Raw genomic sequence first — 18,355 nt, forward strand, 5'->3', positions numbered from 1 at the left:
CATTTTTTTGACAACGAATAAAACATATAATCATACTTAAAAATGTATTTATCACAAAAATGTTACACTTCTTAAAACATCCCGTCATTTATACCGATCGGTACTAAAACAGCAAGAAACAAAATTAGGTTTCTTAAAGCAGATTTCCAATCATTCGGTACAGCATATGGAATTAATGATTTTGTAATACTATGCACCTCATGTGAAGCACAAACAAATATGTACGTCGTTATAATCAAATTTAACACTGGATAACCAGGTACGAGTACCAAAACCCCATGGGTATCTGCGGCCAGCCAAATATGATATTGACTAACGAATAACTCGAGAGAAATATCTCCGAACCAAGCAAAAAGACTTGAATATCTAGTCCTAAGCACTCCTGAAATATTTCTCAGAAGAATGAAACTTACTATCGGAATAAAAACTATATAAGAATGTATTTCGCTACATTCTAATTCATTTCGACAAAGAAAAGTGAACATCAAGTAAGAACCAATTCCGACTAAAGCTAACAAAGTCGAACTTAAAGCTATACCCCTAGAAAATAAATTAGAGTGGTTGTTATCATCAAAAATGTTATATCTATGTGATAAAATCATTATAACACCAAAAACCATACCGTACATTGTCGAGTAACGATCCAATTTCCATCTTGACCACCATTCGTGAATATCATCATCTATTGTAACAAATAGAGCCTTCCAAGGTCTCGTTACAAAGATCTTTTCGAAAAAAACTTCCGACATAAAAAGTATGGTAATCACACTACAAAAAGTAATGAACTTAATAAGAAGATAAAAATATTGCATCACATTATTCTCGGATGTTTGTGCGGTTATGTGAGGAGGAAAAGCAACAAAACAGTAAATCATCAAATACCAAAAAGACAACAGAGGTGCGAAATAATAAAACTGATAAGGCCTATTCATACTAAGACATAAAGTAACAGTTACGAAATTGAGTTGAAACAACATCCGACAAAAGCTAATTATACCGACGTCATTTCTATACCATACGTAGCAAAATTGTTCATAACCTAATAAAAATAAATAAGCAGAAATAAGTACTTTGATATGCATGTTTATCATCAATACTTTAGATGCTCCTGTAACATGGTACACCAAAATAACAATTTGCATCCATCCTTTCCATTCATTCAACTGATCTCTATGTAACACTTTGTTAAATTTGCTTTCTTCCATAAAAAATAAACCTAAAACTGTTATATAACCGATCGGCAGCCAAAAACTAAACTCTGAATAATATTTATTTTCTTTCATGAAGAAATTAGTCCTGTCGCATATGAAGAAGTATGCTACTATAAGTGACATCTTTGATATGTTTTTGAAGAGAAAGTAATAGTTGTGTGTGGTAAGGGGTTGATGAGGCTGGATATCGTTTTCTGGTAAACTATGATAATCGTAGATCGGTTTGCCAAAATTTTTAAGAATTATCCGCCGAATTATCATTACTATTGCCGTGGTTACACTGAAAAAAAAAATTAAAAATTATCAAATTTGAACACTCGACCCGTAACTAGTGAGGTTTCAGAAAACCCACCAAATAAAAATACACCTACAACTTTCTTAATTAGTAAGAGGTCTGCGACCAGCTGGTCAGTTGCCTTTTGATAATATAGAGGTAACAAAGAAGTGGAACCCCTCCTCGATATCTTAGGATCATCAAATGAAGACAGATGCTCCCCGTTTAGAAAAATGGGCTAATAATATCTTAAAAAGTGCCAATGTTACACATAATATACAAAGTGAGCAGGAAAATAATGATGTGGACTAGGCAAATGCCCAATGGGCAAGACATTTTTAAAATTTGTAATCTGTCCAAAGCCTTTTTAAGCGCCCAACTTTTGCAACTTTATGAAATCGAAAAATCAATAATTTTAATCTTAATTGCACTCAATCATACCTTTAGCAAGAAATAAAGAAGAGGATGCATGATGAAGTTTTCTGGGTGAGAAAAGACAAAGTGTTACGAGCTGATAAATGATGACAACTCTATTTATATATAATAAATTTATACAATAATCACAAAGTTCAATAATTTGGAAGCAATTCTTATTGAGAAGCTTTCTCTACAACTGTAAACTACAGAAGAGAAGGCAATTCTAATGTAGAATTTGACATGGCACAATTTCACTTAGCAGCTAATCTTCTTGATCCAGCAGTAAACTAAATCCTGTTGAGATGCTTGAAGCAACACGCTTCATATGTGAAATAACAAAGCTCACAGTGTTAGATGTACTTCAAGTGAGAAACAAGCAAGGAATTTGGTCTAGACAGTTTGTGTAGAAAGGACTGTAAAGCAATAATCATGTAAATTCTTTACTGTGATGGCTAGGATTAAGAGGGACTTGCGAATTAGGGGGATGCAATTAAAATTCTTACCAGTAACATCCATTGATTGAAAAATGGATGATTTAACAATGTTTTAGAAAATCTCTCAATACGAGAGCTAGTTCACCAGTGTATTTAATCATTCAAACCATTTATTCAACTTACCACATAGCCATTACAGCAAAAGTAACAATTTGTAAGGTAGTTCGTGGTTCGACTGAACTACAACAAGTACCATCATTAAAATTCATGTTATCATTACAATACAAGTTGAGCAATATTTGTGTATTGTGTTTACGCGGTCTTTCTGCAAGGTGTATACCATCAGGACTATCTCGCAGCATCCCTCTACCTACAAGACAAGTACTCCACCACAGATCTGCAGCAGAATGTGATATAACCTGAAATAAAATTAAAGTTGTGCAATGAAAAAACCACTACAAAAAAAACTATTTTTGTATTTAGAAGGACAGGAAAAAAGATATTGGAATGAGTGTGAGTCCAGAAATATATTAGTGTAGTAAGCATTCAAGAAAAAAAAGCAGAAAGTTAATAAGGAAATGGAAAGAACCTTTATTGAAATTATAAGAAGGAATAATTAAAAACTAAATCAAAAATGTATTATTTACATTTATCAAATATTACATAACATACAGTGTTATAAGAAACTACTGTGTACCTGTGTAATTATTAGGAATATCTGGATGGGTGGAAAAGGAATTTTAACTTGTTTTTAAAGTAATCATACTTCAATTGCGGCTGTGTTGTAAAGATCAATTAGTCTATTGGTAATCATTTTTTCATGGGCTTTTAATTTTTCTTCATTTACAGGAGCTTGCAATGCCCAAAGTATCCATATTTTTCTATTAGATAAATTATCTATAGGTTGAACTAATCTCGTTAAATTCATCTGATATTCCTTTATGTTTGATTCTGATCCGTTTGAGGACATTATTGGCCATAAAGCACTTCCAGCTACTATTACTGAAGGAGGATGGGTTGAAACATCCCATTGTCTAAAACAATCAGTGCCTGAAATATTTTTATTTAATTATAATAGTGCTCACCTAAAAATATCCACTATGTCTCTTGAGATGAAAGGTGACCAAATAAAATCAACTTTGATTTTTAATCTATTATCAACATGTGTATAGTTCATAAAAAGGGTTTGTGGTTTTTGACTAACATCTTCTTTCTGATTCAAATGTTGTACAAAAGCATAATATAATTCTCCAATTCTTGTATCTCCTATGAAAACAAAGTGAGTTTCCAATCCTATATAAGCTAAGTAACGGAGACATCGTTTAGTATCACTAAAAATTAGATAATAATGATCCTCAATCGAGCAAACATTTTATAAGTTTATATACCTATTAGTATATTGATGTAGCATACATCCATAAGGTTGCCATTCTTTATCTCCTTTATATCTTCCATCAGTTAACAACCATTTACATGAATTAGTACCTTAAACAAATATCCTCAGCATTTTTAATATGTGATTATATGAATATGAAATATACCAAATTTCAAATGAAGTATTCCATGATAACAGGCAAATCCTAAGACCAGAAAAAGAGCTACCTTTTTAGCATTTGTTGAGTTAATTTCATCGATAATTTTTTCAATTCGTGATTTTTCTACGGTCATAATAAAATACCTTCTACATTCAATTTGTTCATTCTATCCGAAAACGACTGCGGGAAAATTATTGTAGTAAATAATGAATAACAACAATGTCACTCGACTTGAAGTCAGCTAGTGTGACAAATGTCATATTTGACAACTAACGCGTCTTGGAATATTTGAACTACGCATAATTTTGATTGATAATATTATTTGCTCTTCAAATTAAACAACGGAACATATTTTATTATAAATGTTTCGTTCAAATTTATCTGGCATACATTCTAATTCATTACTCAGAATATTTTGATTAAAATATAAATTATAACGTAATCATATAATATGGATTATTTTCAATTAAATATGTTTCTAAATTATAATTTATTTTCGCATTAAAAATAAAGAATAAATTATAAAAGATCTTAACATCTCTCGGCAATTATAAATCAAAAGGCAAAAGAAAAACAAAACAACAACCATATTGATTATACTTAAAAGATAAAACCGGTTCTGGATTCTTTCAATTTTCATATCTTCAAATCTGATTGGTGGAGTTCAAGGGAGAATTTAAAATTAAATCTTTTTACTGGTTACACTTAAATTCTATCCGAAATATAACGAACTAATCCGAGCCTAAGACATTTTCGTTGTCTTAAAGACAAGAGGAGCAACGAGTTTTTCTTATATGTATAGATGTTTAAACAGTTTTGTATGACTATTATGTGGTTTCAATAAACATTTGTTCTTTTAATCAGATCTACATTATCGAAGCTCCGCTGAGAGGATGGCTGACATAAAGGTAGGTTTCTAATGTATTTATAAAATTAAACAGTACCGACGCCACACTTGAGGTTAAAAATGCTCATTTTCCGACGCGGTTTAGGAAATTGTTTTGGAAAAATAATTGAAAATGAAAATTTTTAACTTGTACTTAAATTGGTTTAAAACAAGTAATATATTAAGTTTACAAAAGTATAAAATTTTCCTTCTTCACAAGGTAAAGATATATCATTGTGTATTTATGTGAAATTTACCACTTTCTGATCACATTTAATGTGATTTCCTAACTTAATGACTCAACATGTGAGTAAATAAAACAACATGAGATACTAGATAATAAATGTAAATGTGAACAAAGCAAAAAATTGAGAATTTATTAAAACTTAATTTGTTTAATATGACATCTATAAGTCCATTAATCAATTATCAATCCTTTTGAAAATATCTATATCCTATTTTATATTTTTGCATTTGTATTTTCAGTAGATAGCCTAATTTTTGTAGTTGCTTTGATATTTTGCAACTTTTGCTCATATTTGTTATCTGTTTTTATTATCGTAGGTAGCTAGTGAAATATTTATATTAAATGTATTTATAATAAATTGAAATATACATCTTCTCTTCCCAATTATTTGAACTGCCACTAAAAAAATATTTGTTTCCAGAGTATGTTCTCCAAAATGGCTGCTTCATCTAGCAGCAATGGAGATGCAGATAACAAAACTGAGGATGAGGAAAATTCCCCTAGTGATGCTCCACCTCAAAAATCAACCAAGAAAAAGGAGATTATTGAGCAAACTTATCAGAAAAAAACTCAATTGGAGCATATTCTTTTACGTCCTGATACTTACATTGGGTCTGTTGAAAAAAGTGTAGAAACCATGTGGATATATGACACTGAGAGTGAAAAGATGGTTCAAAAAGAAATTGAGTTTGTACCAGGTATACTTTTCAAGTTGATGAATTAGTAGCTTTAATCACACATATTGTGTGAATTTTGTAGGTCTGTATAAAATATTTGATGAAATATTGGTAAATGCTGCTGATAACAAACAACGTGACAAATCAATGGACTGTATTAAAATTGAAATAAAACCTGAAGAAAACATAATATCTGTATGGAACAATGGTAAAGGTATACCTGTAGTAATGCACAAAGAAGAAAAAATGTTTGTACCAACTATGATCTTTGGTCAACTTTTAACATCATCAAATTATAACGATAATGAAGAAAAAGTAACAGGTATATAATTTCAAACAATCTTGTTTCATTCAACTTAGAAATGACTTTTTGAAATGAATGACAGTAACTGATGGGTGCTGTTAATTCTTAGGTGGTAGGAATGGTTATGGTGCTAAACTCTGCAACATCTTTAGTACTAAATTCACAGTTGAGACTTTCTCCAAAGAATATAAAAAACAGTTCAAGCAAACTTGGAGTAGTAATATGACAAAAGCATCTGAACCTAAAATAAAAGAAGCGTCAGGGGAAGATTATACTAAAATCACTTTTATGCCAGATTTATCTAAATTTAAAATGGAAAAACTGGACCAGGATATAGTTGCACTAATGTCTAGAAGAGCTTATGATGTAGCTGCATCAGCTAGAGGCGTCAAAGTATGTTTATGGATAATTAATATGTTATTTTGATTTGATATTATACATTTTCCAGCAAAATTAATACATAATTTATTAGATTGCAATTTACATGTCTTAAGTATATTTATTGAGATGATTTATGACCTAGCTCTGAGACTTAATTCAAATTTGAAAATGATTGTTTGCCCAAATAATAACTACCCAGTATTTAGCACTTATTGTGTTAATCAGAGAAGACTTCTCACATGTACATGTGTTCAGGTGGTCAATTTTTAGAGCATTAGGAAAGTTTAAAGGAATGGGAATGAACACCTGTTCAGTGAGTATCAGAGATGGAAATTAGCAATTATTTTTGCAGCTTAAAATGCCAAGACAAAATTATGTCAAGATTTGGTTCAGGGTTATCCAGAAATCATAATCACAACTATGAGGAAATAATTTGAACTTATGATTTGAAATCCAGAGAGCCTACAACTGGACTTTCTTAAACCTCAGCTCATCTTGAAACATCACTACGTTTCGCTAGAGATTGTTTGGATTGGGACGACCTAACCAATGATCTTATATAATGTTTTTGCCTATTGGATCTCAATATACAGAAGAGCACCTTGTTGACATATTAAAATTATAAGTAGTACCCTTCGCTTTTCAATATTGACAATGGTATGACCAACTAATAGCCATGACCAATGTTCAATAGAACCTCTGAGATATAATTGATAGCCACTTCTGAGCTTTATAAAATCTGCTTCACAATTTACATGAACCATTTCTAAAACACATTAAATATGGACTACTTTTGACAAGTTGAAAAATGAGTTTTAAAGCATATCCAGATGCTAGAAATAATAAGCTAATTTTGCTGGGGGGTGTATTTTTGATCAGTTATAAACAAATATGAATTGTTAATGATTTAATTGAATTATAAAAGCTTCTACTTTTTAAACGAATTTTGCTAGTGGTTTTTTCAGTTTCTAATGTATTATCCTTGAAGGTATTTTTAAACAACAAACGACTTCCTGTTAAAAACTTCAAAGATTATATAGACTTGTATATAAAAGGAAAAGATGATAGTGATGAGAAGCCAAAAGTTATTCATGAAATAGTAAACGAAAGATGGGAAGTTGCTCTTACTATTTCTGATAGAGGGTTTCAACAAGTGTCATTCGTTAATAGTATAGCCACTACAAAAGGGGGTAGACATGTTGATTATGTCACAGATATGATTGTTAAACAATTGATAGAGGTTTTGAAAAAGAAAAATAAAGGTAAAAATATTTATGTTTCTAAATCGTCTTGATTTCAGGTCTGTTTAAAATTAGTTTTTTTTTATAATTTTTTAAAGATTTGATGTTTCAACCTACCTGTTGCTGTCTTTATAAATTATACTACATATATTATTTATTTATTATTTAATTATTTTAGGAGGTATTAATATCAGGCCCTTTCAAGTGAAAAACCATATGTGGCTATTCATGAATTGTTTAATTATAAATCCTACTTTCGATTCACAAACAAAAGAAAACATGACATTGCAAATGAAGAGCTTTGGATCGAAATGCAATTTGTCTGAAAAGTTTATTAATCAAGTTACCAAAAGCGGTATAGTGGAAACTGTATTGTCGTGGGCTAAATTAAAAGCACAAAATGAATTGGCTAAGACTAGTGGCAAGAAACAAAGTCGATTAAAAGGTATAATATATTTGGTATTAGAACAATAAATCTTATCTTTATTTATTTAAATTATTGACAGAAATTGTGTTCATCTGTTCAAACATCATTGCAGGATAAACTAGTTTTGACTAGTCCAAACTAATTTGTCCTAAGCCCAATAGGATAAACCAGTTTAACCTAGGTCAAACTAGTTGATCCTGATATAAACACTTACACTCTAGAATAAACTAGTACACTAATCTAAATCAATTTAGCAGAGTCGAAAGTAATTGAAAAAACATGTCAGGACTTGTACATTTTGCTTCTAGTTGCCAGCCATGCGTAACATATTTAGCTAATAACTGCAGTTTAAAATTGAAAGTTTACTTATTAAACTACATTATAAAGTTTTCTTCTTTTTCAATTTGGAGGGAGAAGTTTTTGACAGAAATTTTACAAAGTGAAAGTAAAAAGTCTTCTCATTATCATGTGTTATCAATGAGGTTAGGTTAGGCAATGATACTCTGCAATTCTAAGTGCAACCAAAGCACACCGTGTAAAAATAATTTTTCTACGACCGTGCGTTTTAACCCACTTTCCCGCACTAGTGCGGGAAAGTAAAATTATGCAAATTTTTACCTTATAAGATAGTTTTTTGCTTCTGAGATTATAACTATTGTTACTAAAGGTAAATAAATATTTACGAAATAGTCCATCAAATAAAAATTAAACCTTTTCTAGCTTTTTGTAGCATTTTTAATTCTTTGAAAATATAAAATAATACAGATATTTTTTATATAACCATGTAATTGTTACTAAAACGTCAAAGTTGTTCAATACGTCATGGAAGTGACCGAAGTGACCAAAGTAAATTAAACCACATTAAACCGAATCCGATACAATAATATTAATAGATTTATCCGACGAAGAACTTCCCGAAGCCATTTTGAAGGCTGCAAATGGAACTAATTCCGAGCTGTTACCTGCCAAATGACTTAAAACCGTTGCCGTCACCGTCATCGTCATCTTTATGCGACCTGCAACCGATGCCATCCTCATCGACGTCATCTACCTTCCAGTTGAAACCAAATAACTCCACTGGACCGGTAATTCTTACGAGTCTACAGAATACAACAAATTGTGTTTTCAATATAAATATTTATAATAATTAGTAGTTTTTAGTTAAAGTTTTGTATATTATTATGTTTGTTGGAATAAAATAATTTTAGAAAAATGGTTTGCTATACTTTTTTGTATATACGGTCGTAGAAAAAATAATGTTCCTAACTCACGCGTAAAGTGTCTTTCCCGCACTTGACCGCTTGCCCGAACTCCGCTCCGCGTCGTTCGGGACAACTGCAGTCGCGTGCGGGAAAGTATCACTTTCCGCACTTGTTAGGAAAATAACTATTTAAAAATTGAGATGTAATTTTTGCTTTTATTAAAAAAACACTTATTTGTTAAAGTATGATTGTTTCTATAACCAAAGCTATACTAGTTAATTCTATCGTATATAAGAAGAACTAGTTTAGCCTAGGCAAAACAACATTTTTAAGTATAAAATTTCTTGTTTTTTCATCAGTATTAATTTGTTTTAATTGTAGGCATAGCGAAGTTAGAAGATGCAAACGAAGCAGGTACTAAAAACGCATTGAAATGCACTCTAATATTGACTGAGGGAGACTCAGCTAAGAGTACTGTAATGTCTGGTTTAGCTGTGGTAGGTAGAGACTATTACGGTGTTTTTCCACTAAGAGGTAAATTGCTAAATACTAGGGAAGCAACACACAAACAGATTTTGGAAAATCAAGAAATCAACAACATCATCAAAATAATGGGTCTACAGTACAAGAAAAAATATAACTCTCCGGATGATATGAAAACTTTGAGGTAAAAATAATATGAAAGAATTTTTTTGCAATTTCTCAGTTGTAACAAATGAAATTAAGAAGTAACATTTAAATGGTGGTATAATGTGTAGCTTTCTTATTTGTGTTTAATAGGTACGGAAAAATAATGATAATGACTGATCAGGATCAGGATGGTTCTCATATAAAAGGTTTACTTATTAATTTTATACATCACAATTGGCCAGAATTGCTCAAACAGAATTTTATCGAACAGTTCATCACACCTATCGTTAAAGCTCGTAAGAAGAATGAAGTATTGTCCTTCTATTCATTGCCGGAATTCGAAGAATGGAGATCTAACACGCCCAATAGTAATACGTATTCTGTCAAATATTACAAAGGTATTTTTGTTCTTTGTATAAACATAGCTTGGATGGTTTACATATCCTGGATTATTAATTTACAAATTTGTTATTTTTAAGGTTTGGGTACTTCCGATGCGAAGGAAGGTCGAGAATATTTTACTAATATCGATAGACACAGGATAAGATTTAAGTATAGCGGCCAACAAGATGACGATCATATAGTTTTAGCATTTAGCAAGAAACAAATAGAAAACAGGAAGGAATGGTTGACGAATTTTATGGTAGAGAGTAGAAGAAGAAAAGAAATAGGACTTCCTGAAAAATATCTTTATGCTAAAGATACAAGATTTGTGACATTCACAGATTTTATCAATATGGAACTTGTACTGTTTTCTAATGGAGATAATATTAGGTCTATACCTTGTTTGGTAGATGGATTGAAACCTGGTCAAAGGAAGGTTAGTTATACACCTTTTTCATAAGTGAGATAACATTTAGTGTATTTTTAAGAGTTATTAACTAGTCTTGTGCTACTTTTAATCTACAGTCTCTGTCTCTAAAATAGTAACTTAAAAATTTTTTTTTTAGATTCTTTACGTCGCTTTAAAACGTAATGACAAGAAGGAAGTGAAAGTAAGTCAGTTGGTGGGTTCTGTTATGGAAAAAGCAGCTTATCACCATGGTGATACTTCACTAGCGATGACCATAGTCAATATGGCTCAAAATTTTGTTGGCAGCAATAACATCAATTTATTGGAACCCAGAGGACAGTTTGGTACCAGATTAGCAGGTGGTAAAGATTCAGCTAGTCCTAGGTATATTTTTACCAAATTGTCGCCTTTGACCAGATTAATTTTCCATCCTCATGATGATGCATTGTTGAAGCATGAGTATGATGACAATATGAAGATTGAACCACAATGGTATATTCCTATTTTGCCTATGGTACTTGTTAATGGAGCTGATGGTAAATATACTGCTATTTTCTAGTCAAATGCTTATTATTAGCACCTACTCGTTCTATTCTAGCTGAATTCTACTTTCAGTTAAGAGAGTAAAATATAGGAGTGCTGTTACTTATTCACTCATATTCGACTTCTATAAATAATAAAATTATTCTTAGTGGCTGAGTAAGTAATATGTTAAAATCGGAGCTGCAAGGTTTTTTTTGCTGTTTTATATTTGCAGTAAACATTGTATGCTAATAATCATTCAACATATTTAGTTTTACTGATTTTTTTTGTCCATTTTGGACGTTTGGTTTCCCTCAGCCATTTTCATTCTTCTCTGTTATTGCTACAATCACCCATCCCTATCTGGTGCTCTAATTAGGGGTTAGCTAATTTGGTGTATAAACCAAAACAAAAAATGCTAATTTTATCATGAAAATCGGTTCATGGGATCAATATAACATTCTGAATGACCTTTTCTAATGTTTTAATTTTTTTCGATATTTTGTGAAAAAAAAATATCGTAGTGCGCAAGGTATAAATTTTAAATCTGAATTGATTATCTTTGAAAATGACTGTATACAAATTCGAATCTAAATTCCTTATGGAGTTGTCTTCATCTTTTAGATGCAACACATTGAGTATATTTATGTTGTCCATAGATTTGTCCATGCTTGGGATACCCACAAAGCTTTATAAACTTAATATCTACTATTTTTGGACAAAAATTTTAGCAATGTGTTCAATATGAAAAATGTAGATGTAAAATTTAATTGTTTTGCTCTTAGATAGATTTGTGCTTTTTTCATTATTTTTTCAGTTTTTTATATTTGAATTCAATTTATTTCAATTTTTTTTTAGTAGTTATATGAAAAAAGATTCCTATATTCAATATTGGAATATGTGTTAAGTATTCACAGGCCTTAATTCTTTTTTTACATTCAAGGAATTGGTACTGGATGGATGACGAAAATTCTTAACTATAATCCAAGAGATATTGTTGCAAATGTGAGACGCATGCTAGATGGAGAAGAACCAAAAGAATTACTACCATGGTACAAAAATTTCACAGGTACTATAGAATATTGTGGAGATTCCAGGTATGTAATTAATGGAGAAATATCTTTATTGGAAAGGGACCAAATCGAAATAACAGAGTTACCTGTAGGTACATGGACACAGAATTATAGAGAAAATGTGTTGGAGCCCATGTTGCATGGTAAGCATCGGAACTTTGTATTCAAATGTAGTTCGATGCGATTTTGTTTTTTGTTACTCTGGTAGAAGGTTACATTGCTAACTTTTGAAGTTTTCTTAGAATATTTATAAAAAATTTGGAAAATTATTTGATAACACATACAATTTATTTATATTTTGAAGGTTCTGAAAAAATAAAGGCCGTCCTCTCAGATTATAAAGATTATACAACAGACACCACAATAAAATACGTCATTACCCTTCAAAATGGCCAAATGGAGATTATGGAAAAGGAAGGACTTCATAAAACATTTAAATTACAATCACTTCTTCATACTACGTCTATGTGCGCTTTTGACGAATATGGATGCCTCAAAAGGTAAGATCTATCCTCCATGAAACCAGCACAATAATTAAAACTATGGAACTGGAAGGTGAGCTGTAGGGGGCACAATAAAACTTGATCTTGCAGTACAATATAACCTCTAATCCATATATAATAGTATCTAATGAGAAAGAGTGGATTTTTCAGGAGATTTACTTAATTTGGGGAAATTGTAATTGTTTGGTATCAAGAAACCAAGATTTGTGATATGTCCATAATATTAACTGTGTACTTAGTACAATTTCCACCTCGTTTTTTCAATTTTTCTATATTCTTGTTATTTATTTAGGTATGATTCTGTTATGACCATCCTTAAAGAATTTTACGTCCTTCGTCTCAAGTTTTATGAAATGAGAAAAGATTGGCTTACGGGGATGCTTGGGGCTGAAGCAGCAAAACTTTCTGCACAAGCTAGGTTTATTATGGAAAAATGTAATGGAGAATTGGTTGTTGAAAATAAGAAACGAAAAACCATTGTAGATGAATTGATCAAAAGAGGATACCCCGCTGATCCTGTGCAAGAATGGAAACAGAAGGTAAGAATTTTCTGCAAATTTTCTAATTAATTCGTTATATTTGGAAGATAATTGTTTATTTTGGCCAATTTACAGAAGGTAATCTTGGTTATTTCAGTAAATAATTGGAAGAAGCTTAGTCCAACTTGAGAAAATCTTTGTTCAACTTTTTATTCAAATATCTTCAGAGGACATTAGATTTCATTGTATAGAGGATTTGTGAAAAGTAGCTCTACAACTTTCAACTGAATGGATAGATACATTTTTTTAACAATAAATGCTTCACCTATAGATATAAAATCTATATTAGGCATTTAATCTATTGACATGAAATTTTGAGAACTTTATTAGATTTATATTTTTTGGAAAGTTGTGTTGGCTGTCCAGCCGCCCTTCACCTATATCTAGAAAAATATTTTGTAGAAGACTCAACATCTCATTGTTTGGTTCCAAAATACATAGACTTTTCCCAAAAGAGGCTATTTTAGGTTTTGTTCTCCTAAGTTGTTAGTACTATAATAGACCTTTGGAGGTTTCTAAGCCTTTTGCTAGAATTGGCAGGCCATTCCCAGAGTAGATATTCTACTGTCTCTATAGCTTGCTCTCAAAATCTGCATTTGTCATCCTCTTTCCAGCCTATTTTAGGTTTTAAGGTAGCATTTGATGAACTGTGAACTTACTAATTCTGAAGATGAAAAATCAATGATGCAATTGATCATTTAGTGGTAATTATTTAAAATATATCATTTATTTAAGAATGTTGATGAAGAGGATGAAGAAAAACAAGAAGATACTTTAGAAAACGAAGAAGACGAAAACGAGGATCCTTCCAAAAAAAAGAAAACCCCAGCAAATCATCCAGATATTAAAAAATTCGATTATCTGTTAGGTAAGATGATGGAAATATTTTATATTTTGTTTTTTTAGTCAAACAAGTAGATTTTCAATTAGACTATTATTAATCTTACCATTTGAATAAAAATACAAAGTGTAAAGAACATGGAAGGTTTTGGATTTGTACCCTTATCAGTCTCTTTGAATCTAGTGATGTTGATGAGAGCATTATGTGTTAGGTATGTCAATGTGGATGTTAACCGAAGAAAGAAAAAATGAGTTATTAAATCAAAAAGATAATAAATTAACAGAATTGAATATTTTGAAGAAGAAGTCTCCTTCTGATTTATGGAGAGAAGATCTAGACGCTTTTATTGAAAATTTAGATAAAATCGAGAAGAAAGAGAGAGATGAACATTTGAAGGAACTACATCAGATGCAAATGAAGAAAGAAGCGGTAAGTATTGAATAAATGAATATTTTATAGAAAAATTATACAGTGAATAACGGAACTAACCTCAGTAAAACAATAATTTATTTGATCCAGATTTTATCTTAGTGCAATTGTTTTTCTTCCATTCAACGTTTTTCACAAATCCTATACTGTGTTAGCATATAAATTCACTTTTGACTCTTAATATTAGTAAAGCCTGATATATTGATATGAATATATTTAATTGTGTATTAGCATTACTGACATTTTATTTTGCTGTTACATCTTACCATGTAGGAAAAACCAACTAAGGTATGTAATAATGTTATATCTTGGAATATTCCTTTCTTTTCAAATAACAAACAAGTAATCAAATTATTTAATCAAATTCAATTTCAATTAAGCAAATGCTTATAGGGGTGTCCATTGACTATTTGACAATATCATGAATGGGATTGAAATTGGATTGAGATGAGGGAATCGCGGTGGCAGTAAACTTAGATTAATCAGAAAACAAAATGTTGTGTAGGAAAAGATATAAGAGATATATTTTGTTTTTTAGGGCAGAAAAAAAGTGAAACTATGTGAAACAATGCCTTCACCAATGGGAGAAAGAATTGCACCAACAATTAGTGAAGATTTAAAAAAGAAAATTCAAATGGCTGTAAAAACTAAAGCCAATAAAATGAATAAGGGCATTAAGAAAGAAAATATTGCTGAAGAGGTTTGTTAAATTCATATTAAAACTTTCAATCAAGCAAGTAGACATCTAATCCATTGATATGTTGTTTTGCTATTAGAAGGTTGTTAAATTTTTTTAGGAAGAAGATGAATTCGATTCAATGGTGAAAAGCAAAAAAACTCTTAAAGACAAATTGGGTACTCCAGACGAAATTGAGAAGAAAGTGAAGAAGAAGAAAGAAGGAGGGGATGGATTGAAACAATCTAAACTCAATTTTCCTAATAGTAAGTGGTGGACACTTTTTTTAAATTTGTCATTCATATAAATATTGATTTTTTTTCAGTTAATGGTACACCAAAGAAGAAGGGGCGTAAAAAGAAAGTGGGATCAGAGGATGAAGATGAACTGGAGTTCTCAGGGTCAGGCTCAGATGTTGAATTTCTTTCATCGCCTAGTCCAACTGTAAAAGAAAGATTTATGAACAGACGAGCTGCTACAAAAGTTACTAAATACGCTATTTCTGATGATGAGGATGAGAAATTATCGGATAAAGAGGAAGAGTTGTTTGATAATGACGCTGTCATACAACCTGACGATTATAAAGAGGTAAAGAATGTACATGGCCACACAAAACATTAGGAAGTACATATTTTTAAATGAAAGTTTGTCAACAATGTGTCATAACAAAGAATCTTAATTTTTGGACTTTTTATACTTTTAATATTTAAATTATTTCTTTTAAGACTCTAGTAAGTTCCGATGATGAAACCAAACCTACCCCAAGACACGAAACGTCGGAAGATATGTTTGATAATTTAGTAGGTAGAAAAAAAGACAATGAAGAAGAACAATCAGAAACTAACAAACGAAAGAAATCTGATGAATCAGATTCGGATGTCACGGCGAAAAAATCAAAGTCTAACTGGGACAATTCTAGCGAAGAAGATATTTTTGAACCAGTGAAAGAAAAACCCAAATCGAAGTCTAAAGCTGCTAAACCCAAGGAAGATAAACCTAAAAAACCTAGACAGAAAAAGAAGAAGACTAGTGATGACGAGGATTCCGCTCCTGTCAAAAAGGTCAAAGCTAAGAAGAAGAAAGATTTTTCAGATGGAAGTGACAAAGGTAAATGACTCTGATGGATGACTGTAATTGAGATAATTACAGCCCGCCATAAACTATTATTCCAGTATGCATTTTTGTATATTTGAAATATTTTGGTTGGCCTGCTAATATCTTTTGAGAAATTGTGTTTTTTTTTTATTTCGGCTCAAAATAACAAAGGAACATTAGTTTTGATGGGCGAATATAGTCGTCCGTTAAAGTCATGAAAATATTTTTATATTGTTAAAGATTAATCGATTAATTTGTCTTAAATGATGATTATCCTGTTTTAGATAATGATGATGATTTTGTTATTAACGATGATACGCCAATAAAGAAAACAAAAACAAAGAAAAAGAATTCGCCTTCCGATGACGACGATGATTTTAAATTGAGTGACGCAATTCCAAAAAAAGGTAGAGGTAGAAAAAAGATAGCAGCATCATCCGATGATGATTTTGGTCTTAGTAAAAGTGACAATGAAGATAATAAAGCTCAAACCACCGAAGTTATAAGGCCAGCAAGGGCAGGAAGGAATGTTGCAAAGTCTAAATATACATTTGATGATTCTGATGAATCTATTTAGGAAGGTATGTTATTGTTTTTATTTCAAAATTTTCAATACCCTCCAATTCAAATTTGTTGATTGTTATATGGTATTGGAAGGTTAAATTTGTAACCAACTTCAAATCTTCCAGGGTAAGTTTTAATATAAAGTTGCTATGAATAAATGTTAAAATTGAAACGTCGTAAGCTGTATTGTAATTCTAAAAAAAGTATGTATTTGAAATCTGGCTATCGATAGATTACCTAGGCATTGTGTATAATGCCTTAAACAAGCCGTCAATATAAGAAACAATTTATATTTCACACATTTCCTAGGCATTCTATCAAATGTCAAATGAGAAACCAGAAAAATATAAAATACATCCCTTGATAAAGAATAAAAGCTGTAAGCTGTTTTTATCTAAATTTAACCAACCTTGGCCATAAAGTATAAAAAATTCCATTTGTTTCAGGTCTGCAATAGGTAATGTACATAGTAGTAATTGTGAAAGTGTTTTTACCTGAATTTGGAGCCGCTCTCTCAGTGAGATAGCTTGGATTTCTCATTTACAGTTGAAATCATCTTTTAAGATGGGATTTATTTTTGTATTTAATTTCATAATTACTCAATTTTTATCTTGTATTTATTAACTAACTCTATTTTATGAATAATTTAATTTTTGGGACAGACTGATTGATAGATAGATAGAATTTATTTGGCGAACAAAGAAAGCAGAAAATTAGAAGTTATTTAAATTTTTTAATTGGTTCTTGTATTCTTTAACAAATAATTTTGTAGATTATATAAGTTTCCCTTCTAATAATAATCTCATACCAAAAGGAAAAATGTATTATCAAACGATAAGAATATTTTGGGGAAAATAAAAAATTGTGTTGATTGTATTTCGGACCAATTTCATTATTTGATTATAATAATTTATATATATAAATATGTATCAACAGAACTCTTTAAATAATCTTATATTTTTTTATATATAGTTTTTAGTATAATTTATAATATTTATATTGATAAATGAAGTGAATTTTTAATTTGCGCCTTCTACGCATTCTATCAGTATGTCTCTTATTTTATTTTATAAATAAAGAACAGAATTGTTTTTATAGTTTGTTTGCTCGTGTTTTTATAGTACCTTTAGTGTAATAATTTTGAAGTTTCCACATTATATATATCATAATCTGAAGGCCGAGCCCAAATATGCACTCAAATAATCATCTTACAGCGTGTTGGTGATATTAATTCTAAACACATTATCTTCTACCTCTACTGAAGATAATTTGGTTATCAAAGTGCAAGGCAGACAACGAAATTGTGAGTTCTGGTGTAACTAAAATAATTATCAGAAAATATCATACAACAGTACTGATTTCATGATCTAAAACATTAAATAATTCCGGTTTTTTGTTGAATACAGTTGGAAAAGGAAGTGGGTGAATAAAAAAAATTGTAGAGGATTGAAGAC

The 18,355-nt window shown here is 30.6% G+C and overlaps 2 protein-coding genes across 3 annotated transcripts; one reads left to right on the plus strand and one right to left on the minus strand.

The window, feature by feature from the left end:
* Positions 1 to 30: 30 nt before the first annotated feature.
* LOC130897105 (N-acetylneuraminate 9-O-acetyltransferase) lies at positions 31 to 4,473 on the minus strand. The gene is made up of 6 exons (XM_057805695.1): positions 3,878 to 4,473; positions 3,725 to 3,821; positions 3,422 to 3,667; positions 3,103 to 3,370; positions 2,520 to 2,755; positions 31 to 1,491 (listed from the first exon to the last, which is right to left on the minus strand). Exons 1-6 carry the CDS (start codon positions 4,002 to 4,004, stop codon positions 72 to 74), a joined length of 2,394 nt encoding a protein of 797 aa, XP_057661678.1. The 5' UTR covers positions 4,005 to 4,473; the 3' UTR covers positions 31 to 71.
* Positions 4,474 to 4,572: 99 nt separating this feature from the next.
* On the plus strand, positions 4,573 to 18,005 carry LOC130897222 (DNA topoisomerase 2). 2 transcript variants are annotated; one of them, XM_057805973.1, is made up of 22 exons: positions 4,577 to 4,779; positions 5,426 to 5,702; positions 5,764 to 6,003; positions 6,095 to 6,378; positions 7,355 to 7,628; positions 7,786 to 8,052; positions 9,618 to 9,903; positions 10,017 to 10,264; positions 10,346 to 10,686; positions 10,817 to 11,195; positions 12,125 to 12,397; positions 12,559 to 12,754; positions 13,050 to 13,296; positions 14,032 to 14,164; positions 14,349 to 14,566; positions 14,840 to 14,854; positions 15,105 to 15,266; positions 15,364 to 15,508; positions 15,568 to 15,830; positions 15,968 to 16,349; positions 16,622 to 16,918; positions 17,348 to 18,005. In XM_057805973.1, exons 1-21 carry the CDS (start codon positions 4,765 to 4,767, stop codon positions 16,912 to 16,914), a joined length of 4,938 nt encoding a protein of 1,645 aa, XP_057661956.1. In that variant the 5' UTR covers positions 4,577 to 4,764; the 3' UTR covers positions 16,915 to 16,918; positions 17,348 to 18,005. The 2 variants fall into 2 exon arrangements, with proteins under 2 accessions (XP_057661957.1, XP_057661956.1); XM_057805974.1 differs by lacking the exon at positions 14,840 to 14,854 and having other exon boundaries at positions 4,573 to 4,779.
* Positions 18,006 to 18,355: the final 350 nt, after the last annotated feature.

This window comes from Diorhabda carinulata, chromosome 8 (assembly GCF_026250575.1).
Source record: "Diorhabda carinulata isolate Delta chromosome 8, icDioCari1.1, whole genome shotgun sequence".
NCBI lineage: Eukaryota > Metazoa > Arthropoda > Insecta > Coleoptera > Chrysomelidae > Diorhabda > Diorhabda carinulata.

Bases quoted from the DNA above. Each gene is read 5' to 3' on its own strand.
- LOC130897105 (XM_057805695.1), bottom strand. From the start codon at position 4,004: ATGACCGTAGAAAAATCACGAATTGAAAAAATTATCGATGAAATTAAC. The intron at 3,668-3,724 runs GTATATAAACTT...TCTAATTTTTAG, and splicing joins CTACATCAATATACTAATAG to TGATACTAAACGATGTCTCC. The intron at 3,371-3,421 runs GTGAGCACTATT...TGATTGTTTTAG, and splicing joins GACATAGTGGATATTTTTAG to ACAATGGGATGTTTCAACCC.
- LOC130897222 (XM_057805973.1), top strand. The intron at 11,196-12,124 runs GTAAATATACTG...TTTACATTCAAG, and splicing joins ACTTGTTAATGGAGCTGATG to GAATTGGTACTGGATGGATG. The intron at 15,509-15,567 runs GTAAGTGGTGGA...ATTTTTTTTCAG, and splicing joins TAAACTCAATTTTCCTAATA to TTAATGGTACACCAAAGAAG.